Here is a 26,673-nt window from a genome sequence, read left to right as displayed (position 1 = left end):
CATTTTCAGCATCTTCAACCAAGAAAGGAGGCACCGAACACAAATGGGTATGGGGTGAATGCACGGAAGAATGCACGTTAAAGACAAGGATTATGTATCTCTTGTGTTCCAGTATATGAGCCTCAAAGGGATGGTGATGGGGCAATAACTATAACTGTGCAATCCCGTGCAGAAGCAGTGGTGTAACAGACAGATCTCACAGGGTCAAAGCCCTAGAACTATCTCAGCAACAGGGACTCAAAACCATCCACAACTTTCTTTTACCTGTTTTTTTCTGGTTTTAGTTGCAGTCTCTCCAGCAGCTAGGGAGAGGAAAGAACAATACCTTCTTGCAAGCTATCCCTGTTGTAATGTATAATATTGAAAGGTGGTTTGGTCTTCAATGAACAACAAAGAGCCGTTAGCCTTAGAAAAGACATGCTCTTGGTATAAACAAAAAAATGATTGAATTCATTTGATATGGGCCAATCCAGCTGCCTGTAATTTTGGACAACTAAGTGGAGTGTCATAACAAACACTGACACTTTTGAATTTACCACTATACTACTACTTTGGGATAAGCTTTATTGTGTCCAGTAAATATGCAGAGTGTGCTATTCTGTGGGCTAGAAGCAATTTGAACTTGTGTGTGTGTCCATGTAAGAACCCACCCAAGATAAAAAAGGGAGGAAATACAGATACTTCTGTGGTTCTTAAATGGCGTATTGTAATTGCAACAGGTAAAACACAAGAGGAAAAGTAATCTGCAATCTCCCCTCCTGACTGTGAAGCTGAACTTGTATGCCAGTCTACATGGTGGGATCCCTCTGAACATAGCTGAGAGCGATGTGTGCTATGTGCACATGAAGTTGAAACCATATAGACCTTAGCAGGACTTTCAAAGTGAGATGTTTAAGGAGTCGTAGCTCAGTGGTGTAAGTATCTGGCTGTGGAGCCAGAGATTCAAATTTAATTCCTCACTGTGCCTCCTGGGATGAGAGACAGCCTGTACAGTCTTGGGCAAGCTGCAGAATCTCAGGGTGCCCCAACAGGAAGGGAATGGTAAACCACTTCTGTGTATGCTGTACCTGGAAAACCCTGGAAAGGGTCGCCATGTCAGAATCAACTTGACTGCACGCAGTTATTATTTACCTATTCCACCACCACCCTGTGAGTTTCCATGGCTGGACTGAGATTCAAAGGCAGCACTCCTGAATCCTAGTTTGTCACTCCTTCCACCACCCCACAACGGGTATCTGAGATCTACTTCAGAGTAACAAACAAAACTGCAAAAATGTTGTAACAATGATGGCTGCAAACCAGGCCAACAAGACCCCTTTTTTGCTTCATAAGGTAGAGCAGCAAATGGGACACCCCTCTCTTTGTATGGTATCCAAAGCCAATCACATAATTTTAGCACACAAAACCGACCTCCTCCCCCCCCACACACGTATCTCTTTTCTGCAAAAAAAAAATAGTTACAATGTGCAGATCCCGAGCATACTACAGGGCATCCCAACTACAGTACCCCCCCCCCAAGGCAGGCAGTCGCCTGACTCTGGGCAATGGCCGGTCTGGTCTGCTGCTGGTTGTAAGGAGAGAAGGGGAGCTCATGCGACGTCTCCCCACCCTCTCCGGCGAAACAGGCGCGTGACTGGGCCTGGTCCCCTCCCCCGGAAGTGAAGCCACGTGAGCTCTTTGTGCTGGGTGGTTTCCACCACGGACAGCTGGCCCTCGGGTGACCACCGAGAGAGAGCTGCCCAGCCCGGCCGCGGTGGCCTCTCACTTCCCTTTGCGCAATCTCTGCCCTCGTCAGACCGGGCCGACTTTCGTTTCGGGCGCCTGCCTCAATTACTCGCGGGGCATTTACATTTTAGTCACGACCTTCCCTCCCAAATCCAGGAACTGAGGAGGACTCATCCTTGAGCAAGAGGCTGACTTTCCTGCTTCGCTCATGACACATTTTCTGACATGCCCGCCAGATGTATTCACCTACCCAGGCGCAGCCTCGCCTTCTCTGTTCACTCCGTTTAGTAAACACGGAAAGCCGCTTTCCCGCTTCAACGGCTGAACTTTGGAGCCGGCTCCAGCCGGAAAATGAAGGGGGGGGGGTTAAAAAACAAACCCGCCCTTTGGCGGGAGCTGGATTCGTCCCAGCGTCGTTGTTTAAAGCCGTTCGCTTATCTCGCCATGTCAAAGCAAAATAAACTTTACTAACGCACGTGTTTACTCAATGGGGGTGAGTCGAGCCGTGAGAGACTTTCGTTCAAGAAGTCACATGGCTTTGTTGCGACTTTTGTTTCTTCTTCTTTAAACACATAGGCATATATTGTAGCTCGCTCGGGGTGGTGGGAAAGGCGAATTTTCCTTCACAAGAATGGAACTGACGTAATGCTAATTTTTCCTTCTTGAGCGCTTTTCTGCTTCACTGAATTAACAGAAGGCCTACAGAGGAGGGGAAATCTTTGCATTCAGGCATCAAATCGGGTTCTTTGTGGGGGGGGGGGGGATTTAATGGTAGGATCCCGATAGGGCTTGAGCCAGGATCTTGTGTCTGAGCCGGACAAATCGTAATAGGCTATACTGTAAAGTGGTTTGTACGAGCCACGTTGGCTAAAGTAATAGGGGTCCAGATCCAACTTTCAGTCCTAACTAGAGTAGACCCATTGAGTCGATGAGACTTACACAAATGTTGATAAATCAAAGCGCCTTTGATTGGGTGTGTTTACGCTGATTGGGACTGGCAGTTTATTTTGCACCAGGGACTTCAGTAAGATTTCTTAAGGAAAGCACTTGGTGGCACGTAGCTTCCTCTGTCTCCCAAGTGACCGAGGTAAAAAAAAATACTGTACTTGTCTCCGAGAGCAGCCCGATCTGCTCTGCAGTGTGAGGAATGCTCAGGAATCGGCGTCGTGACTTGTTTGCCCCTCTTTAAAAGCAGGAGCGACGGGCGTCTGAAACGGCGCGGACCGAGCGAGAACCGGATCGGAGCCACCGCTGTCGCCTCTGCCGTTCACTGCAGCGACGCGCCCGGTGACGGAGACGTTTCTTTAAAAGCACGGCAGTGCCTGCCTGTCTCCCCGGCGGGCCAGGACTTTTTAGAAGTGGACTCACGAGCAAGGGGCAACTCCAGACCAGACCAGTAACAACAGGCCCAGAAAACCGAGGAGGCGAAATCCACAAGTCTCGCCCCCGCCGCCCAAGTAGAAGAGATGGACCAGCAAGGGGCTGGTTGCAGAGTTGGGAGTAGACCTCTGAGGAGAGGGATCTAGGCTCGCATCCCAGCGAGGAAATGTAGGATCGGGCTGCGAGGCTCGACCCGGTGGCTCCCTCCTTCCCCTCAGTCCAGGTTGGCCGGGGTTCACCTCACAGCAGCTGGAGACTGAGGCACAGTAGAGGCGTCTGTCAGCTCTCCCCCCCCCCAAGCCGGTCTACACGCCCCCGCCGCTCCTCGCCACAACCCCTCCTCCCTGTTCTCTCCAACTTGGTGATCAAAGAGTCTCCCGGGAAGGAGGGCAGGAAGAGACCCGAAGGCCCCCGGGGGGGGGCGCCTCCTCCTCCTCCTCCTCGTCTGCCCGGCCCTGTGTCACCATTACGCTCTAGAGCCGAGCTGATCTTCACCACTACCACCCGGCGTGGATCTCTGACAGAGTCACTCACACCAGACGCCAGCCAAACAGGAGGGAGGGAGGGAGGGAGGAAGGGAAGGAGGACGGGCGGGGGGGGGGAGGCGGCGTATGCGGCGGCCCTGAGTCCTCGTTACTCTCGCTCTCTCACTGAGTGTGTCACTTACTCATCGTGGCGAGGTGGGGGAGGGCGCACCTCGTGGCGGCGGCGGCGGCGGCGGCGGCACCGGGACCAGCACCAGCTTGCTCGCCTCACTTTGCCAAATCCAAGTGAGCAGAACAAAGAAAGCAGCCGCCGCCGCCGCGCTCAAGTTGTCTTCCAGCTCGGACGGGGCCAAGAGAGCCCACGCGGCTTGTTCAGGCCACCACCTCACTGCGCTCGGTGAAGAAGACCAACCTGTTGCGAGATCTTCCTTGCCCTCCTCCCCAACTCAAAAAAGTTTTTTTGGGGGGTGTTTTTCCCCCCACCCCCTGCACCCTTCTGACTAAAAAGGGAAAGGCGGCTTCCACCATCGGGCAGCTGGAGCTCCCGGGCAGCGCAATGAAAACTCAGAAAAGTAAGTAGGCGGCTGGAGGAGAGCGTGTTTCGAGCCTCTGCTGCCCGTCTTTGCGCCGGAGACGGGCCAAAGAAGCCCCCGCTCTGCCTTCCCCGCGTGGTGCGGGGCTCGACAATTGTTGGGAAGGTCTCGGCGTGGAAGCGAAATTGAGTGCGGTTTGTCCCCCAAATCAGAGTCTGCCACCCACCCGCTCCCCGCCGCCGACAACGTTATCCATTCCCGGAGTCTTTCGCAGCCTGGGCTCCAAACGGGCAGTTGAGGGGAGTTTCCGACCCAGACAAAACACCGGGGGGGGGGGGAGCGGCTGCTGGGAGACCGGAGCGCATCTCCCGCATCTCTCCTGCTGCGGGCGCCCTGTCAAGCCCCGGTCCCCGTCGCCCCGCTTTGTGTCCGCGCAAAGTTGCCCCTGCGCCCCCCGCGTCCTTTTCGAGGCGCGTCTCGCCCGACTTTTCTTCTTCCGCACTGTTGGAGAGGCGAGCTTTCTCAAGCAAGAGAAAGACGGGCCGCGGTATTTTGTTTTTCTTTGGAAATCTCAGTAGCGCTCTTGGGAGAAGGGAGGACGAGGAGTTTTCTTTGTCTGCGATGTTCGGTTAGGGAGAGGGGTGGAGCCATTTAAAGTTCGGTTTTAAAAACTTCGGGCCAAGCCTGAGTAACGTAAAGGGGCACTTGGTTTTTTTTAAAAGAAAGACACAAACGCGAATCACTTGATTGGTAGTGGAGTAAAAGATAACTGTAAATCCTAACTTTACTGTTCGATAGAACGGGCTTTCTCCTCTCCTTTAACAAGAGGCTTGGCATTGTTTTCACTTGTGAACTTCGCAGCACAGTCCTGTGCAGGTTTCCTCTGAAGGAAAGCCCCCTTGAGTTTCAGTGGTATTTACTCTTTTATTCAGTCTTCCATTCACCTGGAGGTAGATTTCATTGAAATAAATGGGGCTATCTTAACGAACTGAATAGGGCTTGCCTATTTGGTGAGTCAGATACGTGCAGGACTTACTGATTAGAGTTTAAACTCCGTGTAAGCTCAAAGTACGCAGCGAAACATACTTTGATGTAACTTTTGTAAAACTTCTTTTTCCGTGGTCTCAGATGTGTTTTATGCCATTGGTGTCTCAAGATCGTTAAAACATGTTAGCCTAGTGTTTAAAAGGGAGTGTGTCATTCTCTAGGGGCGGAGTTTTTTTTTTAAACAACATGTTTTGTATTTATAATTCAGATGCTGCTCTTTTTGCCACAAGTCTTGCAGCAGTTTGTATATATGTACACTTAACTTCCCATGCTGATCTTTTTGTTTATCGTTTTTAAGAGATCTTCTGTTAACATACTTGGTCATTTTTCCATGAAGCTTCAGGGCAAAGAATAAAAAGCACCAAAGAAACTTAGTGAGAAAGACTACAGACCCTAATAATGGACTGTAAAGCAGCATAATAAAGACAAAAATACCATGAAGACTTAATATATATGCTTAAAAGTCTATTCAGCCCACACATTTTTTCTCTAAAGTGACTTTGCATAATGTTACATGTTGCTGCCGACCTCTGTAGTCAAATACTTGACTCTAGCTACTCTGAATGTCCATGTTTATGCAAATAATCAGCATTATGAGATAAAAACAAAAAACAAAACCCCAAACCCACTCCATAACATATCCTAGAGTGAATAATATAGAGTAGTTATTTTTAGAACATTCCTCTGCTCCCTCTATTTGCACAGTGGTGCTGAGCTGGTTTCCTGTCTGCTGCTGGTTCCATTGTTCAAGCTTTTCAGCCCAGGGCAGCTCCTCTGTTTTGTGTGTGTTTAAAGGTAAAACTTCTGGTATAGATGACCTCCTCTTCCCCTCCCTTACCTTCCATCTCAACTTTTTAATGTTACAGGTTGCCAGGTGTTCTGTGTTTAAACAGTCATCTAAGTATCAATCCAGCTAGTGAGTATATAGGAGACAACAATGACAATGTGGTATAGTAGATAGAGGGCTTCTAGGCTGAGGAGTCCACTGGTGTATGCACATGGAAAATACTGTAGGTAGGTGCAGATAAATTGTACAGAGGCATAAAGATTACACAGAGATGAGGGCAAAAAAAATTAAATAAATCTTAAAACTTAGGTCCACAGTTGGAATGTGTTATGGCTAAATTGATACCTTTAGGGGAAGAATTAAAGTGAAATAATGAAACCTGTTGGCTGAAATTCTGTTGTGTAATGCAGTAAATAAGAACTAGAATAGGCCTACTTGAATTGATGGAACTTATGAAGGAGTGAGTCACCAGAGTCCCACTTACTCACTGGGCTTACTCTAGTGTAACTTACAGCTTTGAGCAACAGAATTTCAGCCATTGATTGGTAGTGTTTATCATTATCCAAAGAAAATGCCTCTGCCCCCCCATTAAATTGCTACAAATCATACAGTCCTATGTACACTCTTACTGAACTGTTTACAGCAATGATGATGGACTGAGTGATTTTTTTTCTAGACCGGATACACTACCACATTGCCTGTTGTTTGTAATTTTTTATATTTCCTTTTGATGAGATTGATATATTTTTAATCCCACAGCCATGTTTTTATATCTAGCTAACAACTCAGAATGATATTTCATGTGTGAGGTGTACTCTGGTCCATAAAGGTTTGTGCCATAATAAATGGAATGTATTTTTGGAGGGTGGTTGTTCATTCAAAATGGATTATTCTCTCGTTCAGATCCATGAACCATCCATAGTACATGATGTCTGCTTCTTGGCACTGTGACTTCCTTAAAATCAGTGTGGTACTATTTTAATTTAAAAATGTTTTTTTTTTTGTCCCAACACATTAAATGAGTTGTGGGTGGGGAAAATTACCCCTGTGACAAAATGCAATAAATTCATGTGGACCATTTTTGTTCCCGTTGTGATTTGTCTGGCAAGTGCCTGAAACTTGGGGAGGTTAATTATAACTTTTCAGGTGACAATGTTGTGGAATGCCAATTTTGTTGGGTCTAGTTCTGTATGGACTCTGCAAAAAATTGGTATTCTGAGGGGCTGAAATGTTCCATTCTCATGTATTAATGTTGAAACAGAGCAACACTCATGAATCTCCCCAGGTGTTTTTCTATGAAAAAAGTCCCAACAAAATAACATTCAAGAGATGAGATAAACAGAGCTTTGGAACGCTGCTTCTTTTTTAACCACAATGCACAGAATCCACAGGCAGCAACATTACTTTCCCAGGCCCTGCAGATGAGACAGAGTAGCTAGCATGCGTTTTAAATTCTGCCATGTTAAAAACAGCAAACCGAGAGCACAGACTGATTACTAACAAAAAGAAAAACCAAAGCTAGCCTGTAATCAGCACAGATGGCCCAATGTAAACAGGGCCATGACAGCATCAGTGTGGCCTTTGCTCTAATAAGAAATCAGCTGAAGTACTGGAAAGATCTGTTGCTGCTGCTTCTGCACAAATATGGGACTCTTTCTTTGCAGTTCAAAGAACTTCTTTTCCTTTATTGAAAGCAGCTCATTACTCTGAGAAGTTGCATGGCCATTTTCTCCCCTTTGGCCCAAACCTGTTTTGTATCATTAACCTCTTAGCAGAGGGAACATGTCACAATAAGTAAGCAGATCAAAGGGCAGGCAGCACTGCTGGTTTGTTCTTTGCTCTAATTTTTATTTGTTTTGTCGGGAGCTTTAGTGGGTCCAGTTATTTTTGTGTAGAACAGATTCAAAATCCCAGTTTTGGGGAGTAACACAAAAAACAGTCTAGCTTTTAAAGATTTTTTAAACAACTTTGGAACTCCCCCCCCCCTTAAGTCAACATCCTGATCTAGCTAATTAAAATGCTTTAAGATGACTGTTCACCTCAAGGCAGGGCTCATCGTGTATATACTTGTATAGAGTGTATAAATCCATTGACTTCTCTTTTACTGCTTCTTTGTACCACTAGCTGTTCACTACATATTATTCATGTGCAGAAGGCTCCAATCAAACAGGTTAATACTTCCATGCAGATTAATTTTCTTAATACTGTGCACAACGTACATGTACTGCTGTCTCTGTAAGGAGACCTAGTATTTTGCAAGGGAAGAGAAATGTATGAAGAAGGTTTTTGTTTGGACATTGTCTGTCTCATGTTAAGAATGCATATTTCATGTCTAGTAGAATTTCCTATGTCAGTCTCATAATGAACTCTGGAAATGCACTGGAGCCTTCCTAGAACAAAGCAACAACCTGGAGGGGGGCACCTAGTGTCCTACTGATGTTGCTGCAGAGGCTCTTCCTTGTGGTATATTCATGTTGAGTGACGGTTGGGTTATTGGTGGAGAACCAAGAGAAATACAGTATATGGTGGGGATGAGGATGAGTTGTCGCAGCTGTTCACTGACACATCTGATGACTGGATGACCATGAGAAGCTGCTGAATGAGTAGAAGTCAAGAATTATGGTGTCCCCCCCCCTTCCCAGCTCTTCTTTTTGACAGCAGAGGTTCTTTGGTGTTTTTAGGGGAAGATAATGTATGGCATTATGATAGTAGTCACTCATCCCATGCAGGGAATCAGGCTAAAACTCTGTCTCCAGAGACTTAGTATTCTGCTCCAATGTTCTGGTTTTGCAAGGAAAAAAGGATGAGTCACAACTGTTTATTGAGCATTATGAAAGAGGTGCAGTGGAGTAGTTCATGCTTTCCAGCAAATGTGCTTGCTTTTGTTTTCTTTTGTCCATGAATGACAGGATCCTACCTTTTTCTTCTTCTTTTCCTCCAAAGTCCTCATTCTGCGCAGTACAGTGCATACTTATTCTGTGTCAATTATTAACCATCAGTCAAGCAAGACAGGCTTGTTAAATCCGGCAGGTGTTACTCCATATTGTAGGGGAAAAGCCTCAGTTTATCTATATTTACATCCTATATGTAGCTGTCACTTTTCTTTCATCAGACGTGTGTCTGAAAAAGTGGATTATAATCCACAAAAGACTACTCTGAAGTGAAATAAATCTGCTAGTCTTAAAGATACCACAATACTTTAATTTTCCTTTCTAATACTTCTTATCCCTTTTCTTGAGCACCTTGCAGGGAAGGGATGGAGGAAGGACAAATGTTCTACAATGAGGCATAGTCTCTTGCCTCCTGACAACCCTGTTTATTTGTGTACCATGTCGTCCAAACTTGAGCTGCAATAGTATTCAAGCTTGTAGTATGGTTTATATCAAGATCTCATGTAAATTTGCCTGTGATCAAAGTCCCAAGTGTCATATTTTTGTTATGTCAACATGAGGGCAGACTGTCAAAGACCCATGCCATAACATCTTTATGCACAAGGTGTATCATCAAGGCATGTATAACCTCATGTGGTGTGCTCTCAATAAATGCAGCATAAGTCATAATCTTGTCTCTGTGGTGGTTCTCACAGTGGAAATGTTTCAAGTTACATCATGTATTGTGGGAGTTAGAGCCAATGTGGTACAGCTGTTACTTTTAGCTATGACTAGATCTGGATTCAAATCCTCACTTGGACATGAAACTTGCTAGGTGATTGTAGGCCAGTTGTGCTTTCAGCTTTATCTACCTCACTGATTGTTGTTATGATAAAAAGGAGGAGAGCCATCTACATTGCGTTGGAACTCATTGGAGGAAAAGTGGAACATACAAGGGGGTGCTGATAAGTATTGAGCGTTTCCCAGAAAAGCATAGGACCATAATCAAGTTCCTGTTCTCCAAGGGAAAGGTGCAAAGCAGACCCATGATGAAATGTCACAAACTATGGGTGACAGTGGCCCTTCATATGCAACAGTTAAATGTAAAACTGGCTATTTTGGTGTTGAAATTGAGAAACCCAGTGGAAGGCCTGTTTCTGTCTCTGTGCCTGCAAATGTGAAAGCCATCCATAACATGATCATGGAGGGCCGCCAAATATCAGCCAAAACTATTGCTATATATTTGAGAATATCACTTGAGAGAGTTGGTGCCATTATCCACAATGACTTGGAAATGAGAAAGCTGGAAGCAAAGTGGATCCCCAAACTTTTGACAACCAAACAAGTCATCGGTGGCTGTTTTGGAACATTCTGCAAGAAATGAGTCAGATTTCCTGGGCAAACTGGTAACTGGTGATGAGACATGGATCTACTGTTATGATCCTAAGGAACAGTCTAAGGGATGGAGGCACAGTGGTTCCCTCAGGCTAAAGAAGTTCTGAGTGCAAAAGGTCAGTGCAGAAGCAAATGGCAACAGTTTTTTTTGGGGATAAGAAGGGAGTTCTGCTGGTGGATTACCTCCAACAGGGTTCAGCCATCAATGCAAAATGTTATTGTGCTTTATTGAGGAAGTTGAGGCAAAACATCAAGGAAAAAATGTGGTGAAAAGCTCTCCAAAGGTGTCATCCTGTTGCATGACAATGCCTTATCACACACTGCAGGTGAAACAATAGCAAAGCTTATGCCCCATCCACCCTATTCTCCCGACCTGGCTCCTCCTGACTATTATCTGTTTCCCAAACTCAAAAAACACCAAAAGGGACAATGATTTGGGAGGGTTCTGGAGACAACTAATGCTGCAAATGAGTGGTTACACCAGCAGTCAGAAGAATTTTATTTGCAGGGACTTAAGAAGCAGCAGGACAGATGTCCCTAGTGTATTGACTTCCTGGGGGAATATGTAGAATAGTGTGGCAGTTACAGTTTCCTAGCTCAAATTTTTCTGGGAAAGGCTCAGTATTTATCACCACCCCCTCGTAAATGTAACAAATCAATAAACAAACCAGGCTGCAGTTTAATGCATAACTCTCCAGATAACTTTTGTCTGTGACACTGTTGGCCTAGGTCGCCCATCTAGTGGTGAGGGGGTGATGAAATTGCCATCCAATAACATCTGAAGTGCCATGTGTTTCTTGTCCCTATATTAAGTTGTCAGTATGGGAGGGGCTAGGACTCTCAGCTGGGTGGGCAGTGATGAATTTCTGCCCCACCACCATGTTTGAAACACCATCTGGTTTTCTTCCTTGTACCAATAAGTGTCCTGTTTGCATAAATTCTGTTGCAGCTCTGCAACCAAATTGTGCTGTGTTAGTGAAGAGGGTAGATTCCTACTGATTCTGTGCCAGGCAAGTAGAGGCTTCCATACGGTTTGTGGGAATCCTAAACTTACCAGTGAGATTAGAATACTTACAGCTAAAGGAAGAATTCTTTGGTGGACTACAATACGACAATGTTTCCTGAGGGCCAGTTTTAAATACATTTATTTGTAATCAAGCTCTAGTTAAATTAGTAGGATTGCATTTTGAGATAAATGAATGCAGATTCAAGATATGAACTTTTAAAATAATAAAATGGAAGTATATTTTTGTTCCATAAGTACATATGAAATACTCAAAACAGTATTGTTGCTGATAATATGGCTTTCTGGACTAGTTGTGGTAAATTTGTAGAGTATACACTTTGTCTTCAGCAAAACGTTTTACTCCTGGGCTTAAATCCAGCACTTTGTCCCAACTAGATTAGCCATCTCGGGTAACCCAACACTTACTGGTAAATACCATTGATTAAGTGGGTTTATTTTAGTTGGAACTAATAAATGGATTTAATTCCTGGTATCTTCAGATCAAAGCATCAGTTGGTAGGAGAGTCCTCCAAGAGAGACCCCAAGGGCCTCTTCCTCTGGCTTGTATTTTGTGAAATATAATAGAAATGTTGAATGACCCATAAGCAAGTTGAACTTGGACATAAGAAGGTAAATAACCCAGTATTAAGATTTGCTGTACCTTCACCAAAGGGCCAAGTAAAAAACACATCAGCTCTTGCATACTGTCATAACTGATGAACACCACACTGGCTTTTCTGACGTATGGTTTTGGGACTAAGCTATTGGCACAGCAGCTTCGATTGTAATGTCAGCTAAATTCAGATTTCTCAGTTGTAAGTAGTTTATGAATAGGAGTCTTCATGAAATGTGTAAAGATTTCATAAACATATAAATGGAATAAACATGTTACAATTTGAAAGGATCACTTGGCAGGAAATGGATCATGATTAGTTCTCCAGAAAATGAAATTAGCATGAAATTTCTCTTGTGGGTATTTTTCCAGATACTGTACATGTGTTCCTCACTTCTCTGTGCACTTTTGGTTTGTTTGTTTATTATATTTGGTCATGCTTTATAGGAAATACCCATAGCTTGATTTCTCTTTTATTTCTCAACTGACAATTTACTTGAACAGAAAATATTTTAAAAATGTAAAACTTTACTGAGTTACTAAGGAGTTCTGCAACATGACTGATGTCTTATTCAACAAACTTCATGCTTTTATGCTCTTGGCGGCCTGCCGGCCTGCCTGTGAGGCGTTTCACTTCGAAGGAAAAATTGTTAGATACATACTCCCATTTGCTACTCAGTGATTGGTATGGTTCTGCAAGTGATGTAAACCAGTGAAGCAATCTAGGCGGGACAAAATGTTTCCATAACAATTACTAAGAATTCACTCTCTCTCAATCCCTATGTCCTCCTGCAAGTGTAACAGGCTTTCTCCTACTAGCCTTCCCTGCCACAGTTTATCCATCTGTGCCTTCTGGCATGTGAATAGTGAGTTTGGACACTCAGTGTTTCTCTTAAACCCTGTTCTCCTTGCCCATCAATTTACCCTAAATTATAGATACAGTAACTGTATGCCTGTAAACATATAAATGTCGTTCTTGTATTGTGGTGGGGCTCAGTTCCTCAAATGACTGGCACGATTTGAAATACAAATAGTGGGGTACCACTGATGTAAACTATGGTATATAGGTGATCAGTAGATGGGTGATAATGTAGTTGGTACCCAGAAGCCTACAGAATGAAGGGCACGGTGCATTTCTCTCTGGCGCACATCACACCACTTTAATGATTGTGCGGTAAATTCTGTATGAATTGATAAATATGGAAACAGTATTGTAACATTGACCATGGCAGTTTTATCTATAGGTACTGTTGTGGCAGTATCAGGCAGCGAGACAGAGGACGATGACAGCATGGATGTCCCTTTGGATCTTTCTTCTTCTGCCAGCTCAGTCAAGAGGAGGAGACGGGGTAATTTGCCCAAGGAATCAGTGCAGATTCTTCGGGATTGGCTATATGACCATCGCTACAATGCTTATCCTTCAGAGCAAGAAAAAGCATTACTGTCAAGACAGACACACCTTTCCACACTACAGGTATTCATAAATGTCCTGTAGAAGTTTAAGACCATAATTGTAGCCATGCTGATTGTAGAGCTGAGCTCTGTTTAATTTAATAGGTATTGCTGCTCATTAAATGGATATTGAGGTTCCTTCCATCACAGTATTATTTGATGTTATCTGACCATTAGCCTCTGTTTTACTTACGTTTAAAGGCACAATTCACTTTACATGTTAATACTTGACTTGGAAAAAAATGCTGTTTGGATTTGGGGTTCTGTTACAGATAATACAGACACATTGAGCAACTAGAGTAGGCCCATTTGAATCAATGGAACTTCCCGATAATTTGACTTGCCAAATCCCCTCCAGTTCAGCAGGCCTTCTGTAGTATGACTTGCTACACTATTAGTTAGCTTTTGTTTATTTCATTTTCCTGTAAATAAGATGAAATTACACTTCTGTATTTTACAGAAATGTTACTTGGTTTGAGGATACTGAATACAGAAACAAAATCTAGAGTTGACAGGATACTTAGAAACAGTCTGAGATCTGTGAACTGAAACACAGGCTAGAGTAGAAAATTTGGCTTTTAAAAAAAACTGCAGGTTGTTTTTTTTTTTTTTTTGCTAAAGTACTTATATAGCCTGCAGTAGAAAATCTAAAAACACAAAGGTGATTAAATGCCTGTCAATTTTATGTGCACTATGTGGAGACATCCCCTCCCAATCCATTGTTTGTTTGTTTTATTCTAATTCATTTAAATGTAGCAATTGAAATGAGTTCTATAATGTTAACAATATTTGCATAATGTTTACTATGTGAGCAAAACATGAGTGTTTTATGACTGTAAAACCAGCTTGTTGAATAGTAACATTCAGGGTAAATCTGGTTTAAATATCATCATTTTTCAAATTACTGGTATAATTTCTTTGTGAGGAGAAGCAATCTTTAGACAGTAAACATAGAAAAGACTGTTGATCTGTTCTTTATTGCCCAGGAAACTGGCTTGATATTCAAACAAGGGCAACCTTCAATGAGGTAATCTTTGTTTTGCCTATTGACACAGTCAGTTGAACAGGGCAAATCAGTAACTGTTTGGGGGAGTAGTTAGTCTTTCACAGGGAAATATGTTCCTGTTGTTAATTAACCTGAATGTGATGAACAATGGGTAATAGTTTAACATGTGTACAGAGCTCAAAACTAAACCAATTGGCTTAGGCTAAAGAGGCTTCAGATAGCCTGAGGCTCTCTCTAGGGCTGGTAGAAACAGGAAGAAAGGAAGGGCCTTCAAGGGGTGTGTCAGAACTTGTCTGCCAGGCTTCCTTTTGTCCTGTGGTTAAGAAATCTACTTGAAGAGATTTGTGAATTGAACTGAACTGCTCTAATGGCACATCGGCTGAAATGAATAGAGGTAGGAATAAGATGTCTCTGTTTTCTCAGGTCTGCAACTGGTTTATCAATGCACGTCGCAGGCTTTTACCTGACATGCTGAGGAAGGATGGGAAGGACCCAAATCAGTTCACGATCTCCCGAAGAGGGACCAAGATGCCTGACAGCAGCCCAATAGAATTCTCCCTAGGCACAAAGAACTGCCTGCCCTTGATGGAGGGCTCTTTTCTCTCTGGTAGCACAGGATCAAACAAGACTTGTAAGCCTCCTTCTCCAGGATCCATTTTGGCTCGACCCTCAGTCATTTGCCACACCACAGTAACTGCACTGAAAGATGGGCCTTTCCATTTTGGTCAACCAGCTGGCACAAGGCAGAGCCCCGATGACTTGCAGCAGGGATCACCTGCCAGCTTCACAGACAACTCTTTGCTATACCATGAGGATGTGTCTAAGCTGGGACCTAGTACAAATGCACAGAGTGGGCTTTTTAACACTCCCCCTCCTACTCCTCCAGACCTCAATCAGGATTTTAGTGGGTTTCAACTCCTGGTGGACGTTGCACTCAAACGGGCAGCGGAAATGGAACTGCAGGCGAAACTCATGGCATAAATCTTTCTTCATGCCTTCCCTTTTCCACTGGCAGAGATGTAGACAACCACCGTGATGTTCTATTACATCATAAGAAAAGAATGAACTGCATTTTTTTTAAAAAAAATCTTATTTGCACAAGGGATTGCTGAAATGAAGCTTCCTACCACTGAAATGGTTTTTAGTGGAATATGGTCATTCCAACTTCAACGCTACTGTAGAAACAAGAGGGTTGGGTTTTTTTTACTAAGTTTCTTAGTAGAGGTTTTTTTTTTTCATAATGTGAGATGGTTCCCAAAATCATGTGATTGTTTTGTTATTATTTTCATTGTTTTTCTCTCAGACTGTGCAATATTTAGTAATAAGATTAGTCTTCATATCATTCCTGTGTGGAACAAAATAAACCAACAGGTTGTCTTAAAAATTCAGATTTTTAAAGCAAGTTTGAATTTTGATGATTATACTTTTTCATGATGTAATAAAGTATTTTCTTTAATAGATTATTTACATTTGAGTAGTTTGTTGAACTGCTGTCTCAATAAAGACAGTGTGGCACCATGCAGCACATCATAGAATCATGAAGTTGGAAGGGGCCTAGAAGTCCATCTAGTCCAACTCCCTGCTCAATGTAGGAATACAAATCAAAGGATATTTGCCAGGTGGTTGTCTAAATTACTCTTGAATACCTCCAGTGTTGGAGTACCCACCACCTCTTGAGGTAATTGATTCCATTGTCCACCCCCAAAGAGTATGAACTTAAAATGTAGTTCATTAAAACCTGATTCAAATTTGTACTGGAACAAACTGTTGAATAAAAGACTTTTAAGGGTATGCTCAGAATTTGTGAAAGTTTCTTTTTTAGACTACATCTCTCAGTGTCCCCCAGTCATGGCCCCCATACAGGATAGAAGGATTCTGGAGGTTGTAGTCTAAAAAAAAAACTTTTCCAAGCTATCCTATGTTAACTACATCTATGCAAATAGGATATATCCCTTTAAGAATCCTTAAGAATGCTACTTTGATATCTGTGGGGCAGTTTTGATTAGCCACTAAATATAGTATATTGGTACCCAATATTATGGGCATCCATAAAATTTCTTTAGTGGCTAAACACTGAAACTATCAGATGTTTTCTAGGATAGCAATTTTCAGTATGTGCTCCAGGAAGTACAGTAAGCCCTTAATAGCTTACTCATATTCTGACCCAATGTAATTAGCAATGGCAAATATATTGTTAGTAGTGGCAAAAGAGGTTTCTTGATGACCAATCTACCTCTGCAGTGCGGTGCACAACCACAGGAGTTGGTGGGGGAGGCATTGCTCTTAAAATGCACTCTGAATTGAAGTGCACAGAAGATGAACAGACATTCCTTGAGATGAGCTGGTGGGGAGAAAATTCTTGCAAAGTGCAAAATTAGAAACCTGTTGGAACAAGACAGGTGTGAGCAACTAGGGTTTTCCAGATATTTTTATCTACAACTCCCATTCTGCTTGACTGACTTCTGGCCAGAGCTGATTGGTATTACAGTTTAAAAACATACGGAAGGCTGTATATTGCTCACCTATGATACAGGGTCTCCTTTCAAATGGGCTGAGCAGTAAGTGGCCTTTCAGGAGGGCTGCAATTCCGATCATCCCTCCCCAGTGACTGATTGCTACGGCTGATGGTAGTTGGAGTCAAGCATTATCTGGAATGGTAAATGTTCCTCTCCGCCTTACCTGTTTCCCTTAAACAAAGCTGAATGTGTTGAGGTTGGCAAGAAAGCTACAACATCAGAGTGCTAGCATTTGCCTGTTGTCCCTTTTGTTTAAGGACTGTGGTTAATTTCACTCTCCTTCTCCTCCTACAGTATCACTCCATAAAACAGAGTGTGAATCATCTTATTTTGAAGACACATATTTAATCTTATAGCCTTATGTTGATTTTTTTTCAATTCTTACAAAAGCAAAACAAATTCATATTTTTAAAAAGGGGTTAATTTTCTAATGTTTACTTTCTGTTGGTCCTATATGCTGAAAGAAGTGTTTGTCAGTCCAGTAGTTGCCTTGGATTAAAGTCTCTGTTAACTTCTGGGCAGGAAAGTGAAACTGTGAACTACTAACTCAGTTTGGGAGAAAAATACTCTAGAACGTCTGCTGTAAATACAGGGAGTCTTTGTGTGTCATGTTCTGGAAAAATTGCACAGCCTCCTAACAATATACTGTGAAATCCTGGATGTGCAAAGCAAGGATTACAGTTCAAATGTCCCAAGATACTTTGCTCTGGAAGTCACTTTATATAGCCATTAATTAAAGGCTCTGTATTTAAGCAATGCATGCATGCATGGAATGCATTTTTCTGTAGCTGTAATAGTCAGTTATCCATTCATCACTTTCAGTGCATTATTTCAGTTGTAAAGGTAAAGGTAAAGGTTCCCCTTGACAATTTTTGTCCAGTCGTGTTCGACTCTAGGGGGCTTTTGTTATTTCATTATATGCTACTTCCTTCCATGAATTTCTGTGTTAATACAACCTCAAATATTCTCAATTTTCCACACCATGTCCTGGAAGATATGGGAGGAAACTGGTGTCTCCCTACTCATCCATACAGCTGTTTCCCCCTTTTTTGCCCCCCCTCCATCAGAGAAGCCTTTATGCTCCAATTTTTCTCATTTTTGCTGTCTACCTACCCCATTTGCACAAGGACTGACCTCTGCACAACGACCTCCTGTTTTACCTTTCCCCTCTTCCTGTTTCTTGCCTCACATATGTCTATATTTATCTTTATACCTCATTGCTCCTCACAGCTGAGAAACTATTAGATCAGTGGTCCCCAACCTTGGGCCTCCAGATGTTCTTGGACTACAACTCCCAGAAGCCTTCACCACCACCTCTGCTGGCTAGGATTTATGGGAGTTGAAGTCTAAGAACATCTGGAGGCCTAAGGTTGAGGACCACTGTATTAGATGACTCTGAGTAGATGGCACAGGATGTCAGAACTAATATGGAATAGTGGTGAACTGGTGCATATGCTTGCTTGCTCGTCCTTCAAGTTCCCTGGCATCCAAAGTATTAGTCTGATACAAGTGAGCATTTCATTCTGATATCCCAAGGTATGTACCCACCAAAGAGAAAATCTTACGAAGCAGCAAATTACAGTAGAAGCTATATCCATTCCAAGCAATTCGTACCACCACCCTCACTCAAAACAGAGACAAATTAGTGCACTGTTCTTGCACTTTAACTCCTCTGAAGCCAAGAAAAACATAAGAGCTGAACCCAACCTTTTGATCTGTGCAGAGGAAAAAGTTCAGCTTATATAAAAATATACTCATTAATTACAAATACCTCCTTCCCCCAAATAAGAATCAATTGGACTGGACTAGTAATGATTATATAACCGTGGGTAGAACTACTCTGCAAACCTGCTCTTTATAGACAATGATGGGATCAGAGCCTGTTTTTCATTTTAACTCCTCCACAATATTAGGAAAACACTATACAAGGAGAAGAGCTGTTAATAGGATTATGTTGTACGGTGTGCAAGTACTGTACTTTAAAACAAAGTTTTTCTTCTGTGGATTTACCGGCTTTTAGATCACTCCAGACATCAATGCTGGGAAAAGCAAATGTGTTTCTAATGAACAACTTAAGGCAACTGAATTTTGTTCAAGCCACTGTATAAATAACAAAGCAAGCAGTCAACAGCAGAGGTAACACTTTAGGCTCATGTAGAAAGCAGAACAATTTTACGCCAGCCAAGTCAAGTTGGATTGGCTAAAGAAACCACACCCAGTTACAAAATAGAAAGCTATTGCCCTTGCAGCTTCTCTCTTCAAAAGACAGGTCCTACATACTACAAGGGATTAATCATAAAGGTGGCCCATATTGGGTGGCTTTGTGGTGCTTGAAGTCGCCTCTCCTGGGAAACAATCCAATATGTTCTATCAAATTAGGGGTGTGAGCTTGTCAGATGTGGGGGGTATAATGAAATGTCAACAAGTGTCTTAGTTGTTTTATTATGATTGTATTTTAACTGCCAAGAAGATTAACAAACACTCCTGAGATGTTTTGGCTCAAGTATCAGAGGGAAGTGTCCCTGGCTGCTCTGCCTCAGATAGCAAACTGTTTGCCCACTCCCAGGGATTCTTAATGCATCTTTGTGATGGGAAGCTGTTAACACTCTGCAAAAAACAACAGGATACCACACTGCATATTTTGTCATTCAATCTAGGGCTAGTCCTGGCTTTCTCCTGGTGCTCTCAGTACTATGGAAAGTAGTGTCATAGCTTATTCCTATTTCGTCCTCTTCAAAAGTTGTAGATAACATTTTTGATCAATGGCCAAGTTCAGTATAATTATATAGGCTTATTATTGTTGAAAGAGCTGCTGTGGCCAGCCAGCATTATTTTGAGTTGGAGTATGTACTGCCCAGCTGCTTGCAGCCTGTGAATCACTTATTATGCTCAGTCTTCCTCGTTCCTTGCTGCCTTTTCCCAGCATTATTGTCTTTTCCAGTTTGTCTTATTTTCTCATAATGTGTCCAGAGAAAAGATGGCTGCCCTTCTGAGTTCAGTCACTGAGCACTGCCTGGATGTTATAGCAGCTGTAGTTTTAACTCAGTTTTAAGCCCACTCTGTCAATTGCCTGTGTTTAGTGCTCCTTAAATTGCTTCAGTGGTTATATTTTCTTTCTTTCTTTTTTTTTTGTTTCAATGTTTTTCCTGAAGAGTATTCTTTTTAACCAGCAACTGTATTTATTTAGTTTATTTAGATGGCCTAAGATAACTTTTTCTCTAGATTACTGTTTCACTGAAAATCATGTAATCACATTTTAAAACAAAATTAACAAAATGTCCTTGCAAGCAGGTAAGCATGTAAATATAATACTCAAAATTCAAACCTTGTTGTGAATTTATTGCACCTTTAAGCTACAGACTGATTTGTACTTACCTGAGTATTAGCACCATTGAACTACTCCCTGGAACTTAATTCTGATTAGACATGTCTGGATTTGCTCTGTTTCACATTTAGATTTCTGCAGTGGTCAATTCTATGTTATATGTTTATATTCATTCCATCCTCCCTGTCCCCAGCCAGTTTCGTGGAGCCACAGATTTTATAGACCTCAGGAATTGTATATGAATGCTTCTGTACCTTGTTGGGATCAGCTAGGCAGAATCTCTGCATGTAGTTTTTCTGTCCTCTAATGACCTGCAAGGAACATGCCCTCATGCCTCTGGAAGACAATCCAAAGAACTAAAAGATATTCTGGGTTCTCTCCTTCCCTGAAAGAGATGGCTGCTTACCAGTTGGCAGGTCTGTCAGATATCCCTTTCTGATCACTTGCAGAAATTTCTGCCACCTTAACTTTGCTGATGTCAGAATCCCAGTGTTTGTAACAGTAAGTGGGAAGGATCAGAGAAAACAGTTCCATGAATAATGTGACAGTAAGGGCTGCAACACTTCAGGATCTGCAGCCTCTCCATGACCTCAAAGACCAGTGGGAGAGAAAGTCCTTGTTCTGCTTACATGAGGCCAGCAGGGGTGTGGACTTTTAAAAAGTTTCCAGAGCTGGAACTTTTACAGGATTGCCTTTAAAAAAAGGTTATTCCAATGTTTGCAAGCAGGAGTTGCTAAGCTGCATTTTCAACATGCTTTGAAAATATATATGATACTGACCAAAAAAATCCTGGAAAGAATTCTACTACTGAAAAATGAATGGCAATGATTTCTCCCTACTTCAAAAAAATAAAAATAAAAAATAAAAAAATGGATTGCATTCTATTTCCTATGCCTGTGTTTTCAAAATGGCCACATCCACAGTCATGTTATTCTTCTCATGATTCTCCGTACCTAGTCAATGGTGGTAAGAAGCATTTTGCAGCCACTCTTAGCATCTATAGGACACTGGAAAGGTTTTGATCAAGAAGTTAGTAGAAACTCCAGATCTTAGTGTTCTGACCATGGACATTTGGGGGAATGGATTAGCTGCTGTGCTCAAGAATGAGCTCGTATCTGCATTTTTTTGAGATAAAACAGAGGAGACTTAGTGGAAACTTAGATGGATATAATTAGGTTAGACTTTACTAGGCACAAGACAGGTCAATTCTTACCTGAAAGAAGCCAATGTTGCATTCTCTCCAAATTAGCCAACAGTTTTTTTAAAAATCTCTCTCTCTCTCTTCCATATTGTTCTAAAACATTGGTTCCTCAGGAACAAAAAAGTATGGCAAGTCTTATGTTAGCAAACCTAGATTTTAATATTAGGTCAGGCAATAGATAAGTAGCAGTGTGTAAAAAGAGCACTGCATATCTTCAAAGTTTTTAGTAAATTAAATGTAATCCACAGCCTAGGAAAGCTGCTTATAGGTGAATAGTATAAGCCTGATACCTTTACAAGTAGCTGGATGTCTTTGAGATCATATTATAAATGATATAGTGCAAAAACCTAGTATAATTAATAAAATGCAGTACTACAGTCAAGCCTCTGCTCACAACATGAGTACTGTACAATCCCGATGGGCTCAGGTAGCTGGCTCAAGGTTGACTCAGTTTTCCATCCTTCTGAGGTTGGTAAAACAAGTACTCAGCTCACTGGGGGACAAGGTGTTGTCTATATAATCATGTTGTAAACTTCCCAGAGAGTACTGGAGCACTATGGAGTGGTATATAAGTTGAAACAATAACTTCAAAAGTGGAACTTTGGAATATGAAACACAGAGCGAAAAGTACAGTTGCAGATCAGTAATCACCATTATCATCCTTATCATCATCTCAGAACTGCAAAGGAAGGGACCTAGAAGTTTCCACTGCATGAACAATATCTGAGAAATATTGATGGAAACATGATAATTTAACTTGTGCATGGTTAAAACTGGGGATCATCAGGAAAAGGCTTGATCTTTGCTGCACAAGCACAAGCACTCCAGATGAAAGCTAAAATTCAAGCAATTAATGCAAACAGCAAATGTTGACTCTGCCAAGGAAAAGATGAAACTGTGTCACACCTCATCTGCTCAAAGATTGCGCTCTGTTTTGTTATAGTGGTAGGGAGTATTTTTGTGTGTTTGTCTTTTGTTTTGTAGAAGGGCAGCCATCAGCTTTGCCCCATAAAGATCCTATTTACATCATGTTTGTTGCATAGGCAGCCTCTGGTCTGTATTCCCTGATCATAAGGCATTAAAACAGAAATTTTAAAAAGCTTGTCAATGGGTTGGGTCCAAAGATGCCTTTTGTCTTTGTGGAACTCGCCTTCTATCATTAAGGGAGTCCATGTATTTTTGTGCTTCTGGAGACATAAGTGTTGTAGATTTCATCTGTTATACCATGGCAAGTAATGGTTTTTGCCCTGGTTATGGGTTAGTTTTAAATATAGTCATGTTTTGAGTAGAGCCATTCAAATCAATGGGGTTTAAGTCTCATTGATTCCAATGGGGCAGTGCTAAGTACAGCTAGGTCTAGAACTAATGCACAATTCTTTAGATTCGAAAGATTGCAAAAGCATAAATTGCACCAAGGATTTTGTTTTGTGAGTTGCCATGTCTCTGTAACAACCATTTCATAGCATATCCTTCACAAATAATTTGTCAATGTGTGTAAACAGAACTTCCTGCTCTGCTCCTTTGCCTTGGAAGAGTGAGCAGATGGTGGTTGCCACTTGTGCCTGAGAGGCTTTGTTCTCAACTCGCCTAAAGAATGAGCTATTGACGGAAAGAAAACCTATAAAATGTGCTTTCATCCTCAGCACACTGCCTCTTAAGATCAAAGTACAAAGTTGCAGAAGAGCAGGGGCTAAAACATTAACCAAACTTGGGAACTTTTCTTTGGCAGCTAATTCAATCTAAAACATAGTGCATCACTCATATTATTAAGTGTAGCAATAGACTATAGTAATTGCAATATGTTATTTTATGGTTGCAGGATAAAAGCTTTTGTTCATCTCTCATTAACAGCACTTTCCATCTTTTCCTTGAGTCAGTGAATGAGAACCATTAGTGAAAGTCTGCAGGTATAAACCTTATACAGGGCTTACAAAACACACTGCTTCCCAATTTGTCTGAATATTGGTAAAATATTTTGCAAGCCAAGTTGCCAAGACCCTCTTAAACTGTGAGGTGCGTATTAAGCTGCACAAATACTCATTATAGTTATTCCTGTTGGTGTGCAATTCGTATCACTTCACAAGCACAGCTCAGTCTGAGCGAAACAAATGGGAACAGTGCAAATATAAATTGATAAGTGGGGTACAACATGGCCCAGCACAGCATTAAAACTAATGTAAATAGGAATCAGGGTAACTGTTACCACAGGTGGCAGTCACACAGTATGGAAGTCCTTGACTCCGAAGAAGCCTGTCTCTCCATGAACAAACAGCATGCTCATGCATATGGTCCACTTGCTACCAGCTGACCCATGGAATGCGAGCTTTTGGCCCTTGGGTCAGTTCTAATCTGTAGAAGTTTTGCACCAGGATTACCAACTCCTGCTACTGTTATCCTCAATCAGTGATCAAATAAAAAAAAAGTATGTTAAGATGTATACATCTGCAATATAGTGCTCTCAACTAAGTCGAACTAAGTTCTGCTTTCCATGCAAGCTGTTGTACTGGAATTTTCTTGTCAGCAAGCACAAGAGTTGAGGTTTTTATGCTTGATTGGAAAATTGCCAAATAGGTTACACACTGCCACTCACATTGCCTCTTACCTATTGTTCCACCTGCTGTGCTCTTGACCATACCAACTACTGTACATTTGAGATACAGTACTTCTTAAATTGATCCCCACAATGGGCTGGGGAATCCACATTCCATCTGGGAAAAATCCCAATGTTTTCAGACCCTTGAGCAGAAAAAAAACCCACATCCTCATACTTTTATCATTGCAGTCAACTAGACAAACCAGAAATGGTTTGATCAACATGTTATCTTAACCAACAGTCTCTGCTTGCTACTCCTTTTTTTAAAAAACAAATCAGGATCATAAACCACCAAGCATAAAAAGCAAGAATCCTGGCTTGTATAGGCAGCAACAACAAAAAATCATAAAAACAGTAAAGAAGTCATCCTATTTGTGAAAGATATGTCGAATACACAATTTGTTTTGTTTTTCTTTTTTGCTGTTGTTTTTTAAATGGGTTGCATTAATACAATAGTGGCATCATACCTGCTTTTTGATTTTCAAGAAACTCTCATGTTTTCCCATCTCTTGTTTACAATATCTAATCCCCTTTTAAGAAAAAATGTAATTTAAATTGCTTTGAAAGTGGAAAACCAAGTAAAAGTTATTTTAAATTAATTCTGTAGTATGAAAATTGAAAACGAAAAAGTAGGCTTAATCAAATAAAAATATTTTTTCACTATGACAATTACATATTTATTTGTGACATTAACCTGTTATGTGTAGGTATTAGATTAAAGAGGATATTTATTACAGGTCAGAATTGCCTTATGTCTGTGAAGGTTTGAATCCAGCCCCAGCTGTGGGTTACTGTAGTTTAGATCAGGGGTTTCTAAACTTTTCAGGATGAGGGCCACATCATATATTTTACACATTTTTGAGGGCTGAAAGAACACACACACAGGCTGACAGGAATGGACCTGAACATGTGCCATTTGCCAGGCCAGATAAAAAGCAAGGTGGGCTGGATGTGGCCCATGGGCCATAGTTTGGAGAACCCTGATCTAGATGGCTCATTTAGTGTGTTTTCAAATATATTGTTGTATATATATTTTACCAGAAGAAATAAAATAATTAAGGTAAATTACCTTTACAACTGTGTGACAATTAAAATCTTAGACAAATGAATGAATCTCAGTTTGGAAAGCATTAAATGCTGGCCAAAATGTCTTCATTTTTCATATCACACTCAGTAAAAATGTGGCTAGTCTAATCATGGGTGTTTAATTATCTGTTTTAATGATGCTTCTTAGTATCCTGATTGCTATTATTTTTAATTGAAAGGTTCAAAATAAATATAAATAATGATATAAAATTATTATATATAATATCTTCACAAACCAGCTGCTGTCACAGAGAAGAATCTGTCTACATTCCCACCAACCTACACTCTCTGGTAATGGGATACACAACAGGGCTTCTGAAGATGATCATAAACTATAGGCAGATAGTTTTTCAGTTATGGAAGCTGCTAGCTGTTTGAGGCATTGAACCATTTGAGTAAGACCCAACACTGAGAATTGTGCCTAGAAACAAATTGGAAACCATTGTGATCAATGCATGAAATATGGTCAATAAGATATTGTAGCAAAGAACAATCTAACTACAACATTTTCCATCAGCTGAGTTTTCAAAAGCAACCCTGCATATAATTCATTTAGGTAACACGAATAATAGGAATAGATCACTGACAGTTTAAGATAAACAAGTGTGATGAAGGTTTATGAATGTGTACAGTGCAGCATTTCCTCCAGAAGTGCTTCTCCAGCATGGAATGATAAATGTGCAAATATAGCATTTAACAATGTGGAAAGCCAGCTGCTCTGGCCCAAGTGTAGATGAAAGAAATAATGCTTGTGTTAAATTCTCTTGAAAAAAAAATAGAATTGTTTTGAACTATGTCACCAGATCATCCAAACCAGCAGTTTTTTATATGGCATCTTACTTATTTGGATAGTTTTTTTCTTGCAAATGTTCATTATGAGGTTGTTGTCTTCCATTCAGATCTAAACCTCTCTTTGTTACCTGGCTATGCTTCATGTGAGATGGTTGGACAGTGTCATCGAAGCGACCAACATGAATTTGACCCAACTTCGGGAGGCCATGGAAGACAGGAGGGCCTGGTGTGCTCTGGTCCATGGGGTCACGAAGAGTCGGACACGACTAAACGACTAAACAACAACAAATGATTCATGTGTGTATCTGTGCATTCCCAAGTGGCTCTGTGCTGTGGCTAGTGCTGTGAGTTCAATGAACGACAGATGAATCGAAACAATAATATTCATATGCCTGCTTGGTAAGGCACAGGGCATCATCAGTGCATACACACCAATATCACAAGCAAGAGGTAAATTCTCAGGAAACAGATTAGTTCTTATGGAATACTTGGTGGCAGAATCTATAAATAGCAAGTTCATTCTGAATTGACTGGAGAGGATGCTTGGCCATCACTTTTTTAAAAATAACTTTTTATTTATTGTCTTTTAACAGCAAGATGCTTCACTAGGAAGCAAAATCGTATGTTTCCCATCCCAGCAGCCATGGGAGTTAATATCTTAGTTAATTACACAATGCATAAATATTCATTCATCATCCTGAAGGTAGAAAGGATGTTTATTGCACATGTTAAATCTTGTCCTCTCAGAAATAGCACAGTGCTGTCATGCTTGAACATCTGGGCAACTGATGCTGAGAGTGAGATTGCAACTAGAAGAGATGTCTGCTAATTGGTGAATGGCTCCCCTGAATCACTTCTCAA

At 41.5% G+C, this 26,673-nt stretch overlaps 1 protein-coding gene across 2 annotated transcripts; it reads left to right on the top strand.

The window, feature by feature from the left end:
• The first annotated feature begins 3,941 nt into the window (after window positions 1–3,941).
• On the top strand, window positions 3,942–15,759 carry TGIF1 (TGFB induced factor homeobox 1). Of its 2 annotated transcripts, none has more exons than XM_020794531.3 (3): window positions 3,942–4,162; window positions 13,086–13,315; window positions 14,723–15,759. In XM_020794531.3, the coding sequence occupies exons 1-3, from the start codon at window positions 4,147–4,149 to the stop codon at window positions 15,278–15,280; spliced, it is 804 nt and encodes a 267-aa protein (XP_020650190.1). In that variant the 5' UTR covers window positions 3,942–4,146; the 3' UTR covers window positions 15,281–15,759. The 2 variants fall into 2 exon arrangements, with proteins under 2 accessions (XP_020650190.1, XP_078247718.1); XM_078391592.1 differs by having other exon boundaries at window positions 4,007–4,162; window positions 13,074–13,315.
• Window positions 15,760–26,673: the final 10,914 nt, after the last annotated feature.

Source organism: Pogona vitticeps, chromosome 4 (assembly GCF_051106095.1).
Source record: "Pogona vitticeps strain Pit_001003342236 chromosome 4, PviZW2.1, whole genome shotgun sequence".
NCBI classification, from domain to species: domain Eukaryota; kingdom Metazoa; phylum Chordata; class Lepidosauria; order Squamata; family Agamidae; genus Pogona; species Pogona vitticeps.
Note: the sequence above shows the minus strand (reverse complement) of the source record. Positions and strands in the feature narration are given on the sequence as shown.

Bases quoted from the DNA above. Each gene is read 5' to 3' on its own strand.
- TGIF1 (XM_078391592.1), top strand. The intron at 13,316-14,722 runs GTATTCATAAAT...CTGTTTTCTCAG, and splicing joins CACACCTTTCCACACTACAG to GTCTGCAACTGGTTTATCAA.